General features: G+C 39.7%; 1 protein-coding gene and 1 long non-coding RNA gene across 7 annotated transcripts; one reads left to right on the plus strand and one right to left on the minus strand.

The window, feature by feature from the left end:
- Nucleotides 1-1458: 1458 nt before the first annotated feature.
- ZNF594 (zinc finger protein 594) lies at nucleotides 1459-18128 on the minus strand. Of its 6 annotated transcripts, none has more exons than XM_036223098.1 (4): nucleotides 16207-18066; nucleotides 13516-13642; nucleotides 6609-8188; nucleotides 1459-2961 (listed from the first exon to the last, which is right to left on the minus strand). In XM_036223098.1, exons 1-4 carry the CDS (start codon nucleotides 16372-16374, stop codon nucleotides 2926-2928), a joined length of 1911 nt encoding a protein of 636 aa, XP_036078991.1. In that variant the 5' UTR covers nucleotides 16375-18066; the 3' UTR covers nucleotides 1459-2925. The 6 variants fall into 6 exon arrangements, with proteins under 6 accessions (XP_036078991.1, XP_036078987.1, XP_036078988.1 ...); XM_036223094.1 differs by lacking the exon at nucleotides 1459-2961 and having other exon boundaries at nucleotides 3579-8188; nucleotides 16207-17570; nucleotides 17954-18063; XM_036223095.1 differs by lacking the exon at nucleotides 1459-2961 and having other exon boundaries at nucleotides 3579-8188; nucleotides 16207-16501; nucleotides 17954-18059.
- An 87-nt stretch (nucleotides 18129-18215) lies between these two features.
- LOC118603889 lies at nucleotides 18216-19267 on the plus strand. The gene is made up of 2 exons (XR_004951438.1): nucleotides 18216-18404; nucleotides 19068-19267. It is a non-coding gene; the product is annotated as an uncharacterized LOC118603889 (long non-coding RNA).
- Nucleotides 19268-19444: the final 177 nt, after the last annotated feature.

The raw sequence follows: 19444 nt of genomic DNA on the forward strand, positions 1-19444 counted from the left end.
CATCAGAGAGTGGAGCACAGTGGTTAAGAACAAGAGCTCTGAATAGAGCCTGCCTGGGTCTGCATCTCTCATTTACTTGCTGTGTGACCTTTGTTACTAAACCTTTCTGTGCCTCAGTTTCCTCATCTGTACAAATGTGGACAGTAATAGTACTTAGAGAGGCTTTGTATTAAATGAGTTAATACACATAAAGTGCTTAGAATAACACTTAGCACAGACTGGCACTTGATAAATAATGGATATTTAAAATTCTGTTTCTTTGTTAATAATCTTATCACCAAGATTTTCCTGCTCCAGTTCAGACTGAATAGTGCTGTTAGTTATATGTCACTTTCATCATGTTAATTGCTATTAAAAACTTTTAGATCTCCGTATTTTTTACTGTATCAAATCTTTCTTTTATTTGACTTATAATCTGGTCCAAAAATAGTTTTCTAATATTATTTTCCTTTACTCATGAAGGGCAGGAGTGTTGTTCACTTTTGTAGCCCAGTGTCTAGAACAGTATGTGGTATATTTCATTCACTCAGTCATTACCTATTAAATGAATGAATACATCCCAATTCAAAACTGCTGCCAAGTCCACCTCTGCCTTCCAAGTCCAAATCAGGTTCTACCTCCTTTAGAAGGTCTTTCTGAGAAAGGGTTAAGAGCAGACTCTGGAACCAGACTTAGTCCAAGTTCTGGCTCTGTTACTCCCTAATTGTGAGACCTCACATGTGTTTCTTAATTTCTCTAACCTCTTCTATTTCATAAGGTTTCCACCTTTGTAGGGTTTTTACCTGTACTAATTAAGTATTGGGAGGGGAGTACAAAAAATATGAGACACAAAATTTAACTTTTGGTAATATACTATCATATTTTTTCCCAAGCTCAAGATCATGTGACCATTTTTTCCTCTTTATTTTCAATTGTTCTTAAAATATCTCTTATCTGTTTTTCCTTTCAACTCTCACATTATAAATCACGAGTGTATTATTCTCTATTTGGACTATTTTAATAGTTTCAAAACTGGCCTGTTTCCTGCCCTCTTCTAATTTTATCTACCTGTCTTACTTTTCTGTATTACCACATATTTTATCAGTCTCCCTTCAAAGTGAAAACATTCTTGATTCTGAGAGCAGTCCAAGATCTAGGCCTCCAGCTGTTAACAACTGACAACTCCTTTATCACAGCAGATTTTAGATTAGTACTAGAGTCAGCACCATATCAGGATGTCTCATCTTATTTGTCAGAGGCATTTTGGGGGGTGGGGAGAAACGAGGACTTGGGCCATGAGCCTCTGACTTTTTGGTTATTTCAAAACAGGGAACAGAGGCAGTTCCGTATCCCAGATGTCTGTGATGCTTGCTCAAAATCCAAGAAGCCACCACCCTGACACTCATCCAACCTAGAAAAAACTTCATTGTGCAAAGGTCAAAAGGTCCCCATAAATACCTTTTGAATCACTGAAAAAGCTCCTTACCCAGCAAGTCCTGGTCCCTTTCACTCCTTTGCACTCAGTCCCAGCAGAGATCATCCTGTGCATAGCCTGGTAGTGTGCAGTACCCAGCTGCCTGCCACGGTGTCTCTGTGCATGGAACTAACAGTTCTGGAGGCTCTGGCTAGGAAAAGCTATCCTGCCGCCCGGCGGGCCCCAAAGTTGCCGGCTGGGTCGGTTAGTGGGAACCCAAAGGATGGAATCTGGCTGGCCCTGGGTCCTAGCAGCTGGCCCAGACAAGCAGAGCCTGAAGACCAAGGCCAGGAGCCCAGCTCCGCATGCGCAGACACTGAGAGATCTCATCGCCAGACCGCCCTCAGTTCTCTCGGTCACTTATCGCTTCCACCGGGGCGGCGGCTATTGTCCCCACCACGAACTGTCCCGCAAGCCAAGGCCCGTGGGAAAAGCTCACTGCCAGGACCTCCAGGCCACGCTCGCCGCCTCCTAGGTCAACGCGCGGGAACATCCAGAGTCCAGTCCTGCGGTTTTTCTAGAGCAGCCCAGAAGGGGGCCACACTTCCGCCCACGTGAGTCCTCGTCTGTCCTGGTGTTTGAGTGTCTTCTATTGGAGTTACTGAGCTTGCAAAGATGAGAAAGACCCAGGAAGGGCTCAGTCTAGTGTGGCGACAGGTAAATCATGACTGTGCTACGATGGCTGTGGCCTGTGGGAGCACAGTGTAAACACTTAACCCCACTGGGTGTCCATCAGTGGAGATGACAATAGTAAATGAGGTGAACGTGAAGGAATTGGGAGACAAAATTGTAGTGCCTAAGGAAATGGGTTTTGGAGTCAGGTAGGCCTGGATTTGAACTACAATTTCTTCACATATTAGTTTGGGGTCTCTGGGCGAATTGACATCGTGACCTTAGATCCCTGTTTAGAAAATGTGGATAACAGTGGTGCTCACCAATTACAACTGAGGCAAAGAATGCAAGAGAAAATTGGTGTTAAGTTCTTATCACAGTACCTAACACATTGGAAATACTAAAAAAATGCAGGTAGGTATGGAAGGAGGGGGCATTTCTGGAAAAGGGAAGAGCTTATGGAAAGGCCATAGGGTAAGAGGCCACTGCCTAGGTTCTTGGGGAACTGCAGATTGGTTCAGAGGTAAATGTTGGATTTAGAAAGGTAAGCACTTCGCTGAAATCCCTCCCTAATTAAACTCCACACTGCAGTCTCATGCATCTCCTTTGTGGCACTTACCATTGTCATAATTTTACTTAGATTCTAATCTCACTTCTGCTCCACCAGGGCAGAGGCCGTTGTCTATTTCTGCTCATCCTTCTTGGTACCCTGCAGTGTCTGACCCATATTTGAAGCTCAGTATTTGCTGAATAAGTTGATGAACGGGGCCAAATCAGAACACATGTGCCACTTTGAGGACTGGGCTTCAGGCCCAGGTTTGTAGGAAATCACCACAGAAGTTTAGAGATGGGTGGAAATATCAGATTTGCTCTAAAGAAAGAACAATCAGACTGCTCTGTAGAGAAATGGAAATAGAAAGTTGTGGTAATAATACAAGCAAGAGATGAGGATGGTGGCCTCACTCTAAGTAAGTGCATCCAAAATTAAGAAAAGTTGACTAAATTGGCAGATTATTAGGTAACATTCCCTTCCTCTACTATACTCACATGCTCTACCCCCAAGGTGGTAGTAATAGTCTTGTTTCCTATGAAATATCTATATAGAGAAACCTCTCTTAAGCCACATTTCAATCACCCCTGTTCCTCAAAGAGATCTGATAATTTCTCAGCTTTGGTTCTGCTGGAGTTTAGAAATTTAGCTGCTTAGATTCTCATGAAGGCCAACTTTTATCCCTTAGGCTCTTTTCTCAAAGTTCCAATGCAGGCTGCTCCCTAACAGTAGATATTATTCTGTGAATTCAGGTTTACAAAGTGGACATTGCTACATTAATGGATACGTCTACCCATTAAAGCTTTGAATCAACCTTCATTTCATAAATTATCAGTTAACTGAAAATTAACTCATTTGTTCTTCCTCAGACCTTCCTTGGATTATAAAGCTTCTGGAAGAACAAATGTCTTTCTCTAGTACTATCAAATTATGGCCCCTAGCACAAAGTAGGCACTCAATAAGTATCTCTTGCATAACTTTTATTCCAACACTCACAGTTGAAAGCATTTCCAATCTTTAACAAAAACTACCCCCTGCTTTCAACAGTCCAATACATCCAATATAATTCAAGCACTATCAGGGATGAAATGAAAAGGTTAGTTTTCAATTTGAGGTCTTCAAGCAATAGTTGATCTTTTAAAAAGCTAAAGCAAGTTATATACCTGCTTACAGAAGAGATAAAAAAGACTAATGAAAATGTTAAGTGATTTGATGTGGGCTGGAATTTTAATACCTAGGTCTGGTTATGTCATGCTAATCAGATGCATGATTGGTGGTCATATCCATGCATTTGAATAACAAAAAATAAAGATGTAATTATTCTTTAATAATTACAGTGTGATAAATAAAACCTTTTAGAAAATAGACACAGAAGAGTAAAAAAGAGGGCTGTGATGTTTAGAGAGTTGGAAACCACTGCATTAAATTATCTGAGTTTCCTTCAATATCCTGCTAATCCTTATAAACATCATTCTCACTGTATAATTGTAAATAAAGGTAAAGGACATGGAGATGGGCTTATGAGAATGAAGTCCCAATTCCTTTTTTTAACAAAAATAGAATGGTAAAACGTTCCAGTTGGCTATAATGGCTTCAACTAATTAGAATTTTGGATAACTAAAAAAACTTAAGTATCTTTAATTTTTAATCCAAGTAGATCATTGGTGATAGCTATTTTTCATTCCTTTTGCTTCCCAAATATATTTAAAGATATTCTCATGTACAAAGATTATTTGTTTCTGGGAGATTATTAAAGAGCTTAAAACTTTGAGGCAGGTGATGGGGGTTGGCAGGCTTCTGTACCACATCGTCCACAAGCAGCCAGCTTTCAGGGATGGTGTGGACGGGCTTCTCCACTTTAAGAGATCCCACTATTGTTCAGGATGTCCCTCTGGGGAAGCCGCAGCCTCAAATGCTTTGAATTTTAACAGGTCATATTCTTTACACCAGCCACAAGACAGCACTGTATCTTATATAACTTATAATTTGCTTGTAAATACTTTATCTTCTGTTTTAAAATGATTAGAGCTCCAGATGCCCTATGTATCAACGATAAATTTGTTTTCTCATTTAAACCTCAAAATTACCCCACAAGGTAGATTACTTTATCACCATTTTAATGAGGAAAATAAAGACCAAAGGGATTATATAATTTGCTCCAGTTTTGAAGCCAATACAGCATACTGAGATTCAAACCCATGTCTCTACTCCCTCCACTATACCATATTGCCTCTCTTGAAACAAACTGAAGGTTTCTATCAGAATCTGGATCCCCATGGGGATGCACTGCCACTGTCCACATCACACTGAAATTCTTGCTTAAATAGCCCAGGGCAGGATTCTCAACCATGGCACTATTGACACTTGGGGTGAGATAATTCTTTGGGGTGTGTGTGTGTGTGTGTCAGGGGTGGGGGACTGTGTATTGTAAGATATTTAACAACATTCCTAGTTGTCAAATGTCAATATTTTCTTCCTAGTTGTGACAACCAAAATATTCCTGTCCCCTGGGGGCAAAATCACCCCAGTTGAGAATCGCTGTTCTCTTCCATGCATCTCACAAGCTATTCCCACTAAGGAAAGATATGAGGTTGAATTTCGCCCTGCCTTACATGGTCTTTTTCGGTAAACTTCTTATCTGATGACTCATGTAATTTCCTAGACAATCTGCCAATAATTCAGAATACAAGAAATAGCTGACAATTGAGTTTGATTGCACAGAAAGGCAGGACATAATTATTAAATTAGTTATCAGCTTAAATAATGACTGACCTTTCTCCAGAGTTCTATTTAGACTCTCCAATTCGCAAATAAGCTGTGCCCAATTACAAAGCCCTGGTTCAAGACAAAATCACTCTCCCTATATAACCACCTGACCTTTCACAGTAGATGCTTTCCAATTCCTATGAACTCATGTCACCTGAATGCTCTGCCCTGGCACCCAGTCTAATCCTATTCCCCAAACCTGTTCTCCTGTCCCTCGCTTTTACTTTTCCTGAAATCAAAGTAATCACTACTCTTTCTCTGGAGAAATTCTCCACTTGGCTTTTGGGTCCTGTTGTCAAGTCATTTCTATTATTTTTTGTTTCCTCTCAATTAGTAGTTCATTCCCATTAGCATTTTCACATATGCATAAGCATATTTTTATAAGGAAGAAAAAAGAGAATATGTGTAAAACATATACCTAGTGTAAAGAATTCATCCCAAAGGAAGATTTAATCACCCAAAATGACTTAAAGCAGATTTATACTTGTCCTCGGACTAAGTAGTCAAGTTTGAAATGGCTCCTTCCATGAATTTAGTTTTGGGGTTGCTGCCAAAAGTGCTTTCTAGTGATTTTAATAACAATAGAAGTCAACTAAAACATTCTCAAATAATTATATCCTCGGGACCATACTCCAGTGTCAACTCTGAGGCAGAAAAAAGGTAATATGTTCAAGAGCTTTTTCACCTGATTACAGTTATATGTTTTCCATCCAGTAGAGCTCTTCTAATGTGTTCTACCTTCAAATTGGTTTCAATAATAAAAATCTTCTATAGTGCAAAAAGATGTGGTCTCTAGGCTTTTCTTATTCATTAGGTTTCTATTACCTATTAAAATAAGTCCTGTTTGAAGACTCTCTCACATTCCCCAAGTTCCTTTCCAGTATGAAGTTTCTGATGTTTAAGAAAAGCTATGTGCCCACTGAAGGCCTTCCCACAGTCGCTACATACAAAGGGTTTCTCTCCAGTGTGAATTCTCTGGTGACTAATAAGGTGTGAGTTCTGACTGAAGGCCTTCGTACATTCAAGACATTCATAAGGTTTCTCTCCAGTATGAACACGACGGTGTTTAATAAGATCTGAGCTGCCCCTAAAAGATTTCTCACATTTATTGCACACATAAGGCTTTTCTCCACTATGAATTCTATGATGTCTCATAAGGTCTGAGCTCTGCTTGAAAGTTTTCCCACATTCTTTACATTCATACGGTTTCTCTCCCATATGAGTTACCTGATGTCTGATGAGGTCTGAGATGCCTCGAAATGTTCTACCACTCTGATAAGTTTTCTTTTCTTGATGAATTCTCTGCTCTTTTCTAAACAACTCATTCTTGCTCAATGTTTTCTCATAGTCTTCAAATTTCTCTCCAGCATGAAGTCTCTGATGTTTGAGAAAAGTTGTGCGCCAGATGAAGGATTTTCCACATTCCTTACATTCATAGGGTTTCTCACCACTATGGATCCTCTGATGTTGAATGAGGAGTGAACGCTGCCGGAAGGCTTTCCCACATTCATTGCACTGATAGGGTTTCTCTCCAGTATGAATTTTCTGATGTGTAACAAGGTGCGACTTCTGGCTAAAGGCTTTCCCACATTGATTACATTCATAAGGTTTCTCTCCAGTATGAATTATCCAATGCCGAATTAGATCTGAACTTCTCCGGAAAGTTTTTCCACACTCAGTACATTCATAAGGTTTTTCTTCCCTATGAATTTTCTGTTGTTTAATAAAGTCCAAGTCAGAAGTGCGGGCTTTTTCACCCTCAAGCTTCTTTTCAGTATGCAGTCTCTGATGTTTAAGAAAAGATGTGTGCTCACCGAAGGATTTCCCACATTCACCATGGAGTCTCTTATGTTTGGTAAGATATGAACGCTGCCGAAAGGCTTTTTCACATTCATTACACTTGAAGGGTTTCTCTCCAGTATGAATTCGCTGATGTGTGATAAGGTGTGAACTTTGACTGAAGGTTTGCCCACAATCATAACATTCATAGGGTTTCTCTCCCGTGTGAATTCTGTGATGTGTTATAAGATCTGAACTTTGATTGAAGGCCTTCCCACATTCATTACATATATATGGCTTCCCACCACTATGGATTCTCTTGTGTAGGACAAGGTTCGAGCTTCCCTTGAAGGTCTTCCCACACTCTTTACATTCATAGGGATTCTCACTGCTATGAATTCTCTTATGTCTAACCAGATTAGAGCTCTGATTGAAGTCTTTCCCACATTCATGACATATATAAGGTTTCTTTCCCGTATGAATTCTCTGATGTGTAATGAGATTTGAACTTTGATTAAAGTCTTTCCCACATTCGTTACATATATATGGTTTCTTTCCTGTATGAAGTCTCTGATGTATAATCAGGTTTGAGCTACGACTGAAAATTTTTCCACATTCTTTACATTCATAAGTTTTCTTGATACTATTAATTTTCTGATGTTCAGTTATTTCTGACTTCTGTCTGAAGTTCTGGCCACAGACCTCATAACGGTGAGATCTTTTTCCAGCAGAAAGTATTTTTTCTCCTCCATTATATCCATGGTCTCTCTCTCCTGCAACAGTTTTCTTAGGGATGAGATTCAATTCCCTGATACCTCTCTCTTGGGAAGAAGGTTGTCTTATTGCATCCTCTAAGGGACTTACCCAATGCCTCAATAACCTGTCCTCAGGATCACTGGTTTCAATTAACCTACATTTCTGGGAGATCTGTCTTTGGCATCTTCCCGATGTTGCCCTTGCTGAATCTTTATCTCCAGAAATTTCCATCTTTGACTTCCAGTACTTCATCTTATTCCTGGTCTCAGAATCTGAAATGATAAGTAGACCCATTCTATAATTCCTAAAATACAAATATCACCTCTCCCTATGCTAGAAAGTCTAAGAGAGAACAAAGAACTAAAGGAGGACTATTCCCTGCCGGGACTGAGATTCAGACAATTTTCAAGAGATTGTGGCTACCACAGGAACATACACCCTATTGGTGGAGCTGGTGTGTGGGAGTGGCCTGTAGGGTGGTGAAAAAATTCACAAGAGGAGGTAGGCAGTCTGGAGCTTGTCCACAGGAAGTGGCCTGTTTGATAGTGTAGGGACTTGCTGGGCCCTGTGTGTAATAAAAAAACCCCAGGAAGAGAAGTTCCTTCCTTTTTCTGTGGCCTTGTATTGTCCCTTCAGCATCCTCTATTAACAAAATCTAAACCTTGTGCCAGCTGGCAAAGGAGAAACAGTCCAGATCCAGTAACAAGCAAAGCAAAGAAGGGGAGATTTGGAGTTGAGAGGCAATAAATTAATAACTGGCACACTACCATTCCTCCAAATATACCATGACAGTTAAACAAATCTGAATCTATGCCTCAGAATAAAAATGTTTGACTGTCATTTTAATAGAAATCAATTCTCCCTTTCTCAGTCCTGGCATTTTTCTTTCTGATCTTCTGATGGAATTGCCTCCTTTTGTATTTTGTATCCTCCGGGAATTTTGTATCCTCCTGCAACTGGAAGTTTTGGGATTTCTAGATCATCAAATCCTTGACTGCCCCAGTCACAAAAACACATTTGTGAGCTCCCTGAGAGAGCCATTTCACCTAGGCCCTGGTGATACGAACTCTCTAGTCATTAATCTTTTTGCAATGAATAAGAGGCAACACAATATAGTGATTTACAGCACAGACATTTAATGGACAGTAGGACCAATTGCCTGGGTTTGAATCCTGGCTCCATCACTTACTGTGTGAAAGTCACTGGAATTCTTTTTGCCTCAGTTTCCTCACTTTAAAATGAAGATAATACTATTTACCTCATAGAGTCATTATGAGAATTAAATATATGGAAATATACATAAAACATTTAGAACACTGCTTGGTATATAAAAAGTATTATATTAAGTGACAGCTGCTGTTATTATTGCTATTATTATTTTATTATTAATCTTTATCCTTTAAATACAAGAATTATCACTAAGTAATGTGTCCCTAGCACAAATCTCCATATCCAGTCTGGATTTCATTTAAATAACATTCGAACAAAATACTGGAAAGAATTGGCTTTGTTGTACTTTTTCTTAAAGTGATTTCTTTTTTTTTGGTTTGATACATATTATTCGAAATTCAGAAAGAGACTAAAAGATGATAAAGATATTTCTCAAAACCCACTGAAAACAAAAGAATAACAAACGAGGTGAGCTCCATCTTAAAGAAGAGGGCCATAGAAGATATTTCCCAAAGGATATTTCTGAATGTCATATTCACTAATCTTCTGATTAGAGTGAAGAGATCTAGAGCATAGTGGGAGGGGTGTCTTGGAGAAAGTAAAGATTGTCCCTGAAGAGATCTAGTTTGACATTATCAGAGTGGCAGGGGAGAAGATGTTAAAGAAGGAACCATGCTGGGTGTTTGTGGCAGCAAATCTACATGAAAACTTCAAAAATATCCTGGCTCAATTCCCTCTTCCTCTTCCCATAGGAATCTTTAATGGAGAGCCTGCTTCATTCACTGCTGAGTAATCATTAAGGTAACTGTGGGATATGTGCTTGAAAATAGGTGGTGGTGGTGGTTTTAGGAAAGAAAGGAACATAAGGGATTAGGAGCATGCATTCAAGAGGAATAGCAAAGGAATTAATAGCAGGTATCAGCAGAGTTCTCCATTATCTTGAAATTACACACAATTCACTCTTTAAATGAAAACTCAAAGAAGAGATATAAGGCTTCCACATAGATTATAAATGATAAAACAGTAAAAAGAATTGTACACCTGAAACTTACTGGATTTTGTGAACCAATGTCCCAAAAAGTTTTATAAATAAAACAGTAAAAAGATTATAAAACAACTAAAAAGTGAGAATTTAGTAGAGCAGAGGAAAGAAATGGAAGGGAAAACTAAAAGCATTATGTAAATAAAATTCACCTAAGAAACCACAAAAATAATCACTACAGAGTATTGATGAGGCCCGGAGAAATCATATAGAATGAAATGAATATAAATATGATTATAGTGAAGACCAGTAGCATAGAAAGGCATTTGAAAACATATAGTGTCCCTAAATAAAAGAACAAACAGAAGGGGAAAAAATTCAAATATATGACAGAAGAAAATGTTGCTGAAATAGACTTGACTCTTTTGGGAGGGAAACTGTAGCCCATAAAAAGGTGATATGTAACAGTCGACACCAAGATATATCCTGGTGAAGTAACTAAATTTCAGGGAAAAAAATCAACAAATGGGCATGTAGCCAGAAAATCAAGTATTATTTAAGAGAAAATTTCAGGTTGACTTTCCACTTCTCCACAATTACACTTAATGCCAGAATACTGTTTGCCCTCCATATCTGAGGGTTCTGCTAATGTGAATTTCAATCAACCACTGATTGAAAAAATATATATTTTACATTACATTGTTGTTGACATGTAATATGTAGTTAGGCTTAGGAGGTTGCCTCTCTACTGAATGTGTGCAGACTTTTTTGTCGTTATTTCTTAAACAATACAGTATAACAACTATTATATAGCACTTACATTATATAGCATAAGTAATCCAGAGATGACTTAAAGTTTATAGGAGGATGTGTGTAGGTTATATGCAAATACTATGCTATTTTATATAAGGGAATTGAGCATCTGTGGATTCTGGTTTCCTTGGAGGTCTTGGAACCAATCCCCCACAGGTACCCAGGCATGACTGTACAGTAATGTACAGTAATGCCTATAAAGTTCTAAAGTGAAATAACGTGTGTTCCAAAAATATTTTACCCAGCAACGAGTTCCTCAGTTAAAAGCACAGGCAGACATTATCAGGCAGGTAAAAAACTCAAGGAGTATGACACTTATGAGCCCTTTTTGGAAAGAAGTGTTGTTCTGAAATATAACTGATGAATAAATAAATATTCAGGAACTGAGAAGACAATGTACAAGAATGAATGGTGAGCAATGAATCGATTTAAATGAAGAACTGAGATTAAACTGTAAGGTTTTTTTTTGTAAAACAAATGCTTTAAACCATGACAATGTAAAAATAATTATATTATAAAAATTGTACTGTGAGGAGGTGAGGTGGTGGGAGTAAGTATAAATTGGGCTAATTTAGCGACCTTTCATGGCAGAGAGTCAACAGATACCATCTAAAGTTGATATGTATTATTTTTAAAAGCTACTTGAACCCTTAATATGTTTCATAATCATTTTTTCATAATTTTAGAAGAATCTTAGAATTACAGAGAAACACTTTTTCCATAACATTTTTAATTACAAAAAAAATGCTTGTTATAGGAAAATCAAAAACAGAAAAAATGATAAGCGCCCATAATCCCATGATGTTGCCAACCAAAGACCACCACTGCCAATATTTTGTTGCATATTCTTCAAGAGTTACTTCTAGGCATTTTATTTTCTGATACAAAAATGGGATCATATTATACATGCCCATTTTGTCTTCTTTGCCCTGCTTGTGATATTGGAGTTAGACTGAAACATTTCTTCTTTATCGGCTGGCTTTGTCAATGGAGGGCGTTGGAGGGACACTGTAAACCATACAAAGAGAAAGGGATTTCTCTTTCTGGTATCGGTAAGCTGTTTTGTTTTTGGTGGGTCCACCAAATCAACATATGGGTGGCTTGAGAGCTTGTGGTGGACCAGCTCCGCCCACCCATGCCTTCCAATGAGTTTTTCCACCACCCAGAAGGTCTTTCCTATGGACTATATACCCTTTAGTGAATTTCTCTGCCATTCGGCAGGGCATGCCTACAAACCAGTTCTGGCCTATGCTCTTTGACAAGCTTCTTCATCACCAGCAGGCTGTGTCCGTTCGGCAGCCGCAACTTCAACAAAAACATCTGAAGCTTGGCTTTGGGCTAAATTCTTTGGGCTCAGCTTCTAAATTCTTGATTCCTTCCTTGTTTACTCTTAGTACTAGAGGTAAGGCTCTTTCCTGCATTATCTATTTTTATATTTCTTAGAGTCCTCTTTTAACTCTTTTAGTAGTTAACGACCTTTTACTAATTAAACGTTCTTTACAGTAAATGTCCCTTGTTTAAATTACTGGTATGGTTTTTATCTCTTGATTGGAATCTCACTGATAGTGGATACACAATATAATTTCATCTTCGACTTAAACTGAAGATGATATAAGAAAGGTTGGGGGCTAGAAAAGGGAAACAAAATTGTTTGGAAATATTAACAAAAGGACTCCTCTCGATAAGAATCATTAGGATCAACCTTTGCCACAGGCATGGGTATGGCAAAGTACCCAGTCCTTAGTTCCATATAGCTTTCTTCAGAGATGAGTGGCTACACTGCTCAAAATTTTTATCCAGTTCCACAGGTGAAAGGAATAGGGAGTAATTTAGGAAAATCTTTCCCTCAGAGGATGTCTGAAGTAGAAGGACACAGCATCTGAAACATAGGCTTGATCAGAGGTGAGTCCTCCTCTACAATCTAACCCAGCTGAACTCAGAATTTCTGAGAAAAGGGCCTCAGTGTTCATGTTATTCACTGATTTGTTCACCTAACATACATTAACTGAGCTTCCACTACATTCCAGACATTGGATTAGGTATTGGGAATACAAAAATGAACATATGACATGGTTTCTGCCCTCAAGGAACCTACAGTTTAATGGAGGGGAGATGTATGTGTAAATGGAAAATAACAATATAGTGTGACCAGTGACCAATAAGGCAAGCACTATCTATTACTGGAAAACATAGAATCAACAGAACATGGTAATTGTGTATGGGGAAAGAAAGAAGTCAAAAATGATTTTTTTTAGTTTTCTGACTTGAGCAGGAGGTGGGATATGGTGCTGTTTATGAAGGAAGAGGACACAGGAGGAAGAGTAGATTTTGAGGGTGGGAAGAGCAGGTCTGAAGATTTGAAGATGAGTTGAGTTTTGATCATCTACTGGTTTCTAACAGGACTAACAAGAGATAGAGCAAGTTCAAAGAAAGTAAAGGAGCTATCAATTTCCAACTCCACAGATCAGGCTAGCCAACCTTTAATGAAGAGCAGAAGTATCTTGTCTCTAAGAGTCAAAGCTATTGGGAAATGCTTAATCTTCTATTTCCACTGAGCTCTTTAAAAACTTTTTGTTTTTAAACCAAAATTCAAACTCAACGTATGGATTCTAAATTGGAGGATAGAGTCCTTACCCTGTGAGATCAGCTCTGCTTCCTCCTCTAGCATTTCTTCCTTGCAGAGATTCCATTGAGTGCAGATCCAGTGCTCAGCATCCTTTTGTGATTCATTCACATTCACATCCTGCAGCATCTTGAATTCCTGAAACAGAAGTTCCTGCTTAATAACTACCCAATAGAGAGTCAGTGGCAGACACTCTATATTTTCTCTTTTTAAAACTCAACTACATCCTGCATTATCTTTGGTCTCAGTAGATAATCTTGCCCCCTGCTTTAAAAATGTATGGGACCATGTGGTAAAAATCGGCTCACATTACCTTGTCTTTTCAATGACACTGTCTTAACTGTATTTCTTCTCTTCCATTCTCTAGTATTTATCTGCTCTTTAACTGAGCCCCTCCTATGGGCCAGGTATTGCACTAGGTGGTACAGTAAAGAGAATGACAATACAACAATGAGGACAGAGACCCTCTCCTTGAGAAGCCTGTGGTGGCTGTTATAGACAACATCAATTAAATGGGTTAAGTGCTCAAGAAAGTAAATATGGGGTGTTGTGGGACCTCAGGGGAAGAGCACAACCTTTTGTGGGTGGGATGGGTGGAGAAACTTCCTGAAGGTGGTAGCTTCTAACCTAAGGCCTCAAAGACAATTTGAGATAACTAGACTAAAAGAAAAAGGAAGGGCTTTTCAGATTGAGGTTATGGCATATACAAAGGCCAAGAGGTTGAGAGAAGGTACAGAGCCCAGGGTACAAGGCAGAAAACGAAGAAGCTGGTCAAGTCATGGAGGGCCTGGTGTACCAGGCTAAGAAGTTTGGACTTTTTCCTGAAGGCAGTGGGAAACCACTCAAGGGATTAAAGCAGGAAAATGACATTCTCAGATTTACCTTTGAAAAGACTGCTTTATCGAAAATGAACTGGAGGATGCAAGGTTGAAAGCTGCATTATCAGTTGGGAAACTACAGCAATAATTTATGCCGAAGACAATGAGGGCCTAAATGAGCTACTGGCAGTGGGGAAAGAGAGAAGACTGAGTCAATATATCAAAGAAACAACAATAGGCAGAATTGGTGATTTCCTAGATAGAGGGAGTAGAGAAAAGAGCAGGTATTAAGTATGACATCCAAGTTTCTAACATGAGCAACTGTTTAAGTTAGGTAGTTGAAGTTAAAGAATGGGTTTGAGGGAGAGACAGCAGTGAATTCCACTTCAGACATGCTATGCTTGATGTACCTGTGGGGCATCCTGGAGGAAATATAAAGGAAATGCAAAGGAAGACGATTAATCAGTGGGTCAGATCCAAGAGGAAAGCCTAGAATGGACACAGATTTTGGAATCATTAGCATACCAGTAGTGTCTAATGCAGACAAGTGGCACCGGTGATTACAGCCTGGACACAGCTTGGAGTCCTGACCAGAACACAGGCTTTGGAAGCGAGCTGAACCAAGTCAGAATCTTGGCTCCTTAATCTCCCTCAACCATCATTTCCCCAAGTATAAAACAGAAATACTACTTTCCCGAAGTGTTATTGTGCAGATTAAAAATAAAACCAACCCAAAATATAGAAAGCCACACACCATTACAGTGTAAACCTCTCAGGAATGTAAGCTTCATGGGGTAGGGCTCTTTGTTTCGTTCAGTTTTGGAACAGTACCTAGTTGCTCAATAAAAAATTGTTGGGTAAGTGAATAGTAGGTTAACTCTCTTCTCTCTTTCCCTTGACTAAATAATCCCTGAAATTCTTTTCTCCCTTGGTTTCTGTAGTGCATGACATTCCAACCACTCTACTTTTTCTTAACTGTTTTTACCCTTTAGCTTTCTCCTTTCATTAAATGTTGGTGTTACTTAGGCTGAGCCCCTACTTCTCTCTTTCTACATTCAGTATCTCAATAACCATATTACTCTAGAATCAATTATCACCTTTATCCAGAATGAATCCTAAGTTTGAAACTGATTTTTAGTCTATATTCACAATAAATTTCCAGTCCATTGTCTCACTGACAATCAAGATGAATCAAATAGATAAAAATGATCTAATCATTTTTGCTTCTTAGCTTATTCCCTGTTCTTACTATCCATTTCTGCCCAAATGACCCTCATGGGGCTTGTATTTTTAAGGGGTATATAAACCAGAAACACAGTAGCTTAGTGCAACCTAAAATGTGATCCACACACCAGCAACATCAGCCATACCCAGGAGCTTGGTAAAAATGCAACTTCTTAAGCACCATCCCAGACTACTGAGTCAGAGTCTGTGGGGGAGGGGCCCAGCAATCTGTGCTTACCAAGTTCTCCAGGTGATTCAAATTCTATGCTATAATTTGAAAAGCACTGTTCTAGTCATCTTGGCCTCCTCCTTCTCTATTCCTTCTATCCATACCTACTACCTAACTCTGAAAACTGTTCCTTTGGCTCTCCTCAATCCCATTTTAATCCAGAACCTTTTCACCTCATGCTTGGGTTGCTGTGAAATCTTGAAACATGTTTTCGGGCTCCAATCCATACTGGTAATACTGTCAGATAAAATATGTATCTAAAACAATTTTTTCACTGACGCCGATGATCAACAGTCTACCATGAATTTTCTATCACCTATTAAAGGAAACAGCTTCTTTTTGATTTACAGAGCTGTATTAGAATCCTAGGGCTGCTGTAACAAAGTATCACAAATTGAGAGGCTTAAAACAACAGATATTTATTTTCTCACAGTTCTGGAGGCTAGAAGTCTGAAGTGAAGGTGTTGGCAGGGTGGCTTCCTTCTGCAGGCTCTGAGGGATAACTGTTCCATGCCTCTCTCCTTGTTTACAGTGACAGCCAGCAATCTTTGTGTTCCTTGTTTTGTAGATGCATTGTTCCAATCTGTCTCCATCTTCATGTGACATTCTTCCTGTGTCTTGTCTTTTCACATGGCCATCTTCTTATAAGGAGGCCAGTTGAAATGAATAAGGAGCCCATTCTAATCCAGTTTGACCTCATCTTACCAAGTTACATCTGCAACAACCCTATTTCCAAATAAGTTATATTCTGAGGTACTAGGGATTAGGACCTCAACATATCTTTTTTGGGGGACACAATTCAACTCATAACGATAGTCCTACTCTATGATTTGCCTAAAAGCAAACCTATGATCTAGAATCCTCCCTTATTTTCCCATGTACTGTGCCTCTAGCCATTCCATCCCTTTGCCCATAACTCTCCTACTTGTGATGCTCTTCCTACTCACCTCCATCTACATCTGGAATCAAGAACTCTAATAGCTTTAAGCGACCAGGCAGTTAGAGAAGTGAAGCAAACTAGGTGGTAAATGATAACTGACAATTTACTTCAGTATCAGGGAGATAATGGATTAGTGGGCACTGCAGATCTAGAAATTTTATACTGAGTCTAAAGAAAGGAGTTGTTACTTAACTCCTGCTAATAGCACCATGCAGACATGTGGGCCCTGTCTGCCCACATATTCCGATTTTTCAAGAGATACTGAAAATCTAGTAAGGGGATGTGAAAGAAAGTTACTGATTTAAAAATGCTGGCTACTTATTCAAACAAAAACAAACAGTACGAACTAAGGAAATGTGTCTACAGTCTAATCTGGCCAGGGGCCATTTTTTTCAACCTCTTACACAAACATTTTCCATTGTTGCAGGCCCACCTCAGTTAAGACGGTCTAACCATTTCGATCCTTTTTAATTCATATTCATGTGCATGCATTAGGTGATGCTAAACAGAGTCCCTGTCTAGAATGGCCTAGAAGACTTAAACACACACACACCTGCAACAAGGGAATGAGTGCTTATGAATTAGATACTAAATGAGCACAAGCTAAATAAGCTAACAAAGATGGAAAACTTAAAGATGGAGGTAGAGAGATGACAATCCTGGAAGGCCTCCCAAGGAAAAAGACTTTTGAAGCTACTCCTAAAAGGATATGCAGACCTTTACAAAGAGACCAGCCTCAATCTCTTCTTCCTCTGAGCTCCAACAGTACGAATATTTTAGATCAAGTATTAGAATATACGTGAACCACAGTTCATTCCTGTAGTTCAGTCTAGTCTCCCCAACGAGGCTGTTACTCTGGAACGCAGAAACCAGATCTTGTACATTAATATACTAACGCGCCTGCCACAGCGTTGGGCAAGCAATAGGGTCAATTTACGCCCGAGGGTTGATTCTGAGTCTGGGAGGAGATGCATTTTGCAGTACCACAGGTGGGAACTGGGTAGAGTAAGGGGACGCGGCAGGGGGAGGGCCGTGGACAGGGCACGCCGAGACCCAGAAGAAGGCCAAGGGTATAGAAGGCTCAGCACCACGTGTTTGCGTCCCCAAGGCCCCAGGCTCTCCCTACTCGGAGAAAAGAGAGGTCTGCCGCCAGCTTACGAAGATCTGTTCTCCACCCCGCTTCCCAGAGGCACCCAGGCGCCAGGGCCTGCAGCTCTGAGAATGCAGAGGGGTCTCACCTCCAGGCCACCCCCGGCCTCCCGTTCGACTGGGGTCCCCTCCACTGCCGCCATCGCACAACCCCTGCTCCTCACTGTGGCCCGGAGCCAATACTTTGCACAAAACGCCCGGGACCCGACATCCACTTCTGGCGTGCTCCCCAAGGAGGCGGTCCCTTTACCCTCGCGCCCCTCTGCTGACCCGGCTGTGCCCACGAATACGCGTGCGCGCCCCCAGGTCGCCTCCCACAGGCTTAGGTTTCTCCTCTGCGCAGACTCGTTCCGCCCAGTCGTCCGCTGGGTCTCGCATGGGTCGATTCCTAAACGGTCCCGCGCCCGGCAGGTTGGAGCACCTGCTGGTGCCGGCGCTAGGTGGGTGAGGTTACCACAGAAATGCAGAGGCCTCCGGAGGTCCTAGACTCGCTTGTGGCGGGCTTCGGGCCCCATCGGTCTGTGTGGACGACCCTGTGAAGTAATTTTACATTTTTGTTATGCCTTTTTAATAATTTCTTCACCCCATCCCTGCATGCTTTTGTGGTCTCATACAGAGGTAAACGAGAATAGGGTTATGTTTAAAAGAGGCAAGTTCTGAAGTCGGAAGGATAAAATAGGTGACTTAGCGCTTATAGGCCCTTTGACTTTGGGCAGATTACTTAACCTGAGTCCCATTTAATGAATCGTCTTTCTTTTCCTCACTGATTTTAAATGCTATCTTTATGATTAACCAAGTTTGCGTATGTATTTGGTTGTGTATTTTGGGTATGTTTCTGTTCACATATATTTGTTTCTTTGATCATAAACTGATGTAATTATTATGACCTTATAAATGTGTTTAAAATCTGGTAAGGCTAGTCTTTTCTCCATTCTTTTTTCGTTATTAATGTTCTAAAATCATAGAGATAAAAGACATTCTGAAGATCATGACTTTTATCCCTTTTTTGAACATAATTGGCCTTTTTTCCCTTCCATTTTGTTTTTCCTTCCCCACTTTCCTTTCACAATAGTTATTGGGCTCCCTTATATGCTAGCCATTGAGGAAAAGGCATTGAAGTAAAGGCTATGAATGTGTTTTTCTTATTAGCAGCAAACATTTATTGAGCAGTTACTATGTATTGTTATTTTTTTCTTCATGCAGTTTGAAAAATCTCTCACAATGTGGAGACCAAGCGAAATCAAGAAGAGAGAAATAAAAAGATATTTACATGAAGAAAATAGTCTGTTAACTTGTTTTAACCATTGGTTTTGCTGTATGATCTGAGAAATATTAACATATTTACTGAAATGATCTTAAAATCTTCCAGTGTACATACAAATTACAGGAGTAACAAAGAGATATACATTGATTATATTATTTCTGTAAAGCTTTTAGGTAATTGACTCAACTTTCTGTCTGAATTACAGAAGACTGCCAAAGAAAATCTGGGCAAAATATTCAGTTATTTTTTTAACAGCAAAGACCATTTTGTGTAGACTTCTGAAAGGGCCACTAGATGGCAGTGTTTTGCAGCCTGT

This window comes from Rousettus aegyptiacus, unplaced genomic scaffold, assembly GCF_014176215.1.
Source record: "Rousettus aegyptiacus isolate mRouAeg1 unplaced genomic scaffold, mRouAeg1.p scaffold_m13_p_6, whole genome shotgun sequence".
Taxonomy (NCBI): Eukaryota; Metazoa; Chordata; class Mammalia; order Chiroptera; family Pteropodidae; genus Rousettus; species Rousettus aegyptiacus.

Excerpts from the sequence above, each read along its gene's own strand:
- ZNF594 (XM_036223094.1), bottom strand. The coding sequence starts at position 16,374 with ATGAAGATGGAGACAGATTGGAACAATGCATCTACAAAACAAGGAACA. Across the intron at positions 13,643-16,206 it reads GACTTCTAGCCTCCAGAACT|GAATTCAAGATGCTGCAGGA; the intron begins GTGAGAAAATAA and ends CTTCTGTTTCAG. Across the intron at positions 8,189-13,515 it reads AGCAGAGCTGATCTCACAGG|ATTCTGAGACCAGGAATAAG; the intron begins GTAAGGACTCTA and ends TTATCATTTCAG.